Source organism: Metopolophium dirhodum, chromosome 1 (genome assembly GCF_019925205.1).
Source record: "Metopolophium dirhodum isolate CAU chromosome 1, ASM1992520v1, whole genome shotgun sequence".
Classification (NCBI taxonomy): Eukaryota; Metazoa; Arthropoda; class Insecta; order Hemiptera; family Aphididae; genus Metopolophium; species Metopolophium dirhodum.
In genome coordinates, this window is record NC_083560.1 from 124,174,134 (window position 1) to 124,179,475 (window position 5,342).

Here is a 5,342-nt window from a genome sequence, read left to right on the forward strand (position 1 = left end):
TGATAAATTAACGTTTATTAAATTAACACTTGTTAAATTTAAGAGTGTTGCACAACCACTGTTTTATATTTAGGTTATTGCCAAAATACTGGTTTACAAATAAATGGTACCTGTAATACAAGTTGATATTATCATCATAGTCATATTATCGGGTCTTATCAATGATAAACTGTGTCAATAAACTGTATCAATCATACTTGTGTATAATTTAAAAATGTCTGTAATGTTATAAGAGCTCGAATTAAGGTTTATTTTGTGCCTTCATGGTTTTAAGTTTTACAGTATTATGTATAATTTCTGACCATGTACAAGAAAAATAGAGGGAAGAATTTTACAGAAGACGAGAGAAAACTTTTGTTAGATTTAGTTGTGCCATATAAAGAAATAGTTGAAAATGTTAAGGTAAAGTTATATTATATATTTATATTATTATTATCGTTTAAAGGATTATACCTTTCACGAACCACTCTAGGTTTTGGAAGTCTCATAATTATTTCTAAAACTATTTCTTCATCAGGTGATTCATCTGATGCAGATAATTCTAATGAACTACTCATAAAAAATTAAAGTTAGAAATTAGTATTAAAGTTAAAAACTAATTAAAAATCTATCAAAACACAATATATCATATAATATTATTACAATGAAATAAAAATATAATAAATATTTATAATGATATATTTATCATTATCAATATTAAATAATGACCACAAAACATTGACAGCGAAATTTAACCTTACATACAATTTTACACGGCGATAAATCACCCTCTAATTTAACTGGTGATAAAGTAAATTTTTAACAACAGATAACGTTTAAAACATGGTTTATGCAACAGATTTTATTTTAACTTTAGTTAAACAAAATGATCTCTATGTAAATATTTGGTGCAACCCGCCATTAGTGATTCATATTCAGCCGGACATTTTTTTTTTTTGGTTTAACTCAAAAAACTTGAAAATTGAATACAATTGTATTCGTTGTAAATTAAAATGCTGAAACTTGATAATACGAATGTACAATTTTTTTTATGTGAGTTTGAAATTCAAATCAAGACAAAATCACCAGAGCTTGTTAATTATTTCGAAATTAATCATTAATAATTTTTATATTCTAAGCGGAGTGTTGAATGTATTAACTACAATGATGTGGGTTATATTTGTCTGTAAACATTTTTCTAGTAGAAATAATGCTTCGATTTTCAATTTCAGCATCTTTTCTGTTAGAAAAGTGAATCTAGCTTGTATTATTAAGAAATCAAATAAGAAAATTCACAATATTTTTCAAGAGACTTAGGAAAAAAAATGGGATTTTTAGACAAAACTATTTTTTGACAAAATCGATTTAGATTTTTTAATATACCTAGAAAACTAATAACCATAGATACTTTAAATTTTCACCGAATGTTTATATTACCATTTTATATACATCGTTACATTTTTGACTCATTTAAAAAAATATATAGGCATTGTATATTTTCATTTTTTTTATTTTTTTATATTATATTTTAATTTTAAAATGAGTTATGAGTATTATAACTTATTAGATGTACAGACAATTTACAATCTTGTAATACTTATAACTCACTTTAAAATTAAAATATATCGAAATGCCTATGGGATACCCTAAATTAGTCTTACCTTTAAATTTCATAAGAGGTCATTACACTATAATTTTAGAAATTATAGAGGAAAATGTATGATTGTGAACGTATCATTTGCCTTGTTGTATGTTTGTTATTCAGAGTTAACACATGCGGGTTCGGTGTCCTCTTAAGAATGAAAAATTTAAAAAAAAAATGATGAGCGTTTGAAAATTAAATTTTTATGTAATTAAAAACAAAAATTTTAAAATATTGGTTATCTTTAGGTAATTAAAAAAAAAATCATAGAAGTTATTGCTATATAGTTTTATATTTCTACGTGTTGTATGGTTTTAAAATTAATTTGTCTTTAGGTGGAGCAACTCTACACACGTAGAAACATATAACATTTCACTATTACTTATATTGTATTACACAATTCAATTTTCAAAATATTTACACAAATTTAAGACTCTTTAAAGACATTTGTAATATTCAGATATTTGGATTTTTTTATGAGATAAATATCGATTCAGTCATCTAAACACTAAACACTCATGAATCATCATAAGTTATTCTCGTAGTAATTTAATAAGATCAAAAATACGTATGCACATTGTTTTTATCTGCGTTTGAAGATAAAATTTAAACGAAATTTGTTATAACCGCTAGAATTAGCTAATTATTTTGTAGATCAAAATTTATAAAATGTTTGATTTTATTACCCTAGACTTTAAAGTTTACAACCAGCTTCTGCAAAAGTTTCTTACAGCATTGACAAATTATTAAAAAGACATAATCCCAATTTTATTTATAGGCATTGGATATTTAAAAGAAAATTATATAGCGGTATTGCTTGTATCGTTGTACGAAATTCAAAAATAAATATAATTGGTTTCTATACACAAATTTTCAAAATATTTTAAGCTATTTATTAAATAGTAGGTAGGTAGGTACTAATTATATTACGTAGGTACGTTTTCACACCATTTTGCAGTACCTAACATGGTATTGACTAATAACTTTTTACACTATTATAGTTGTGTTTGAGCGCATGCTATTTTTAAACTTATTGGGTTATCCAGTTCCACTATCGTTCATATCGTCGATAATGACCCAGTGATTAATTTTATATACAAATATCTTTATTATATGTGAACATTAGTTATTTATCAACGAATTCAATTTAATTATTTCGTGAAGCATGGATTTCAATTTCGAGTAAGTAAATTAAATATTTTTAAATTTATGAAACAAATACAATTTGTATTTATAAATATTCAGTATATTATAAGGATTAATATTAACTAAATAAAGTGTGATATTATCCAGTATTGAATAAGTTATGAAAGTTAAAAGTTTGATGTTACCGTATGGTAACGCTAGGCGCCTGTACTACATATAATTTTTATTTTTCAACAGAACTGGATTTTCGCTATTTGAGGCATTAGACATTTTATATAATGACATAGATGCAGACGAGATATTTATCGAACCACCGGAACCGTGTGTTCAAACTGATGAAGACTCCGGGGATGAAAACAATGGTGAAGTAGACAACTTATCAGCACGCCAATTACGATCTAAAGCAGAAATTAAATTAGCCAATAATAAGAGGTACGGTGGTATTGGTGATGATAACATTTATCCTGCAGAAAGTTTGAGCAGTAATTCTGGGACATTGAGTGAACAATATCAACATGTAAGCGCAAAAAGTACAGATGAATGGATGAAAAAATTAAAAACTGGTAAGAAATCTTTTACGTGGATAAAAGGGGGAGATTTTGAAGAGCTTCAATTGGAGTTTCCTCAACCTGATTTTTCAAAGTATAAAAACTTATCTATAGTAGACATTTTTGAAACTTTTTTGGATTACGACATAATTAATTATCTTGTGGATGAAACTAGACGTTATGCACTTTTTTTAAATTGTCCAGATCCACATATATCGCATGACGAAATTCGATGTTTTATAAGTATTTTATACCTTAGTGGGTATAATAAACTACCTTCAAAAAAATCGTTTTGGGACTCTATGGATGATATTATGAAACATGAAGCTGTCTGTAATGCAATGCGCCGTGATAGATTTTTGCAAATATGTCGCTTTATTCATTGTGCTGATAATACACAAATTGGTGCTAAAGATAAGGCTTGGAAAATTAGACCTCTTATGAATATGATAAAAAATAAATGTTTAGAAAATGTTGTACCTCAAAAACATCTTGCTTATGACGAATCATTGGTGAAGTACTTTGGTAAGCATGGATGTAAGCAATTTATTAAAGTCAAACCAATACGGTTTGGTTACAAAATGTGGTGTGTAAATACGAATGATGGTTATCTTGTAAATTTTGAATTGTATCAAGGCAAAGATCCTCGTGAAAATGAAAAATATAATTCAGTATTTGGAAAGGCAGTATCACCCTTATTTTAATGCTTGAAGATTTACCCGAGTCTAAAAAAAATTTACTATACTCATTGTACATGGATAACTTATTTACTGGGTTAAATGTTTTTAATTATGTCAAATATTTGGGTTACTCAGCGATTGGTACTATACGGCAGAATAGAATACCAAAAAATTGTCCTTTGACCGAAAAAAAAAAATTTTCAAAAAAAGAACGTGGAAGTTTTAAAACTGAAATAGAAAAAAATAAGGGTATTTTGTTGGTTAGATGGATGGATAATGCAGTTGTTACAATGGCTTCCACTGATGGCGGCACTGAAAATGTATCAAGTGTAAGGAGATATTCACAAAAACATAAAAAACATATAAATGTAAGTCGCCCTAAACTTATTGCTCAATATAACCAGTATATGGGCGGAACTGATCAGATGGATCAAAACATAGCCACTTATAGAATTGGGGTGAGAGGTAAAAAATGGTGGTGGCCAATTTTTACTTGGCTATTGGAAATTCCAATGAAGAACAGTTGGTCTTTGTACAAAAAAGTTAACTCTAAACAAATTACCCAGTTGGATTTCCGCCGTGAACTAGTGCTTACATATTTACAAAGATATGGGGTAGCTCGAATAGGTGCAGGAAGACCATCAAAATCTCTATCATCATCCGACAGTCGTGTTTCCGATGATATTAGATATGATCGTATGGACCACTTAGTTTCATATACTCAAGAGAAGAAAAGAAGGAGGTGTGCAAAAGATGGCTGTAAATCGGTAGGACGGACAATGTGTGTGAAATGTGACGTTGGATTATGTATCGATTGTTTTGCTAATTTCCATAAAAAATAAATTAGTTTATAACTATTTAGTTTTATTGTAATATTTAAAATAAGTCAATTTTATGTAATAATTAAAAATACAGTTGATTTCATAATTACTAATTGTATTTTTGAATTTGTATACCTACTATAACGATATTTATTTGATAAAAAATTTGATTATTATTTATTATAAAATAATAGTAGTATATGCTCCTAGCGTTACCATATGGTTACGGAACTTATCTTAAAAACAGACTAAAAAAAAAAAAAAAAAATTATGGACAATCATTCTTTAAGTACGTCAGGTAAGTTTTTAATTAAAATCAACTTCAAATTTGAAAAAAAAAAATTTCGGACTTAATGGGTTTTAAGCTAGCTGTGTATCTCGACTTCACTCGAGACAAAATCAACAAGTATAAAATATGTGATGCTAAAACTGTGTATATTTGTTTTGCTACCTACCAACCTCAGTTCTCATGCAAATCTGCATCTGAGAAAACAGTCAGATTGGATATGACACTCAGTTTATTTTT

The 5,342-nt window shown here is 27.6% G+C and overlaps 2 protein-coding genes across 2 annotated transcripts; both read left to right on the plus strand.

Moving 5' to 3' along the window:
* The first annotated feature begins 2,786 nt into the window (after nt 1–2,786).
* On the plus strand, nt 2,787–4,019 carry LOC132953617 (piggyBac transposable element-derived protein 3-like). Its single transcript, XM_061025993.1, has 2 exons — nt 2,787–2,803; nt 3,005–4,019. Exons 1-2 carry the CDS (start codon nt 2,787–2,789, stop codon nt 4,017–4,019), a joined length of 1,032 nt encoding a protein of 343 aa, XP_060881976.1.
* Nucleotides 4,019–4,837, plus strand: LOC132953618 (piggyBac transposable element-derived protein 3-like). The gene has a single exon (XM_061025994.1). The coding sequence runs from the start codon at nt 4,019–4,021 to the stop codon at nt 4,835–4,837; it is 819 nt and encodes a 272-aa protein (XP_060881977.1).
* The last annotated feature ends 505 nt before the right edge of the window (nt 4,838–5,342 follow it).

Bases quoted from the DNA above. Each gene is read 5' to 3' on its own strand.
- LOC132953618 (XM_061025994.1), top strand. From the start codon at position 4,019: ATGCTTGAAGATTTACCCGAGTCTAAAAAAAATTTACTATACTCATTG.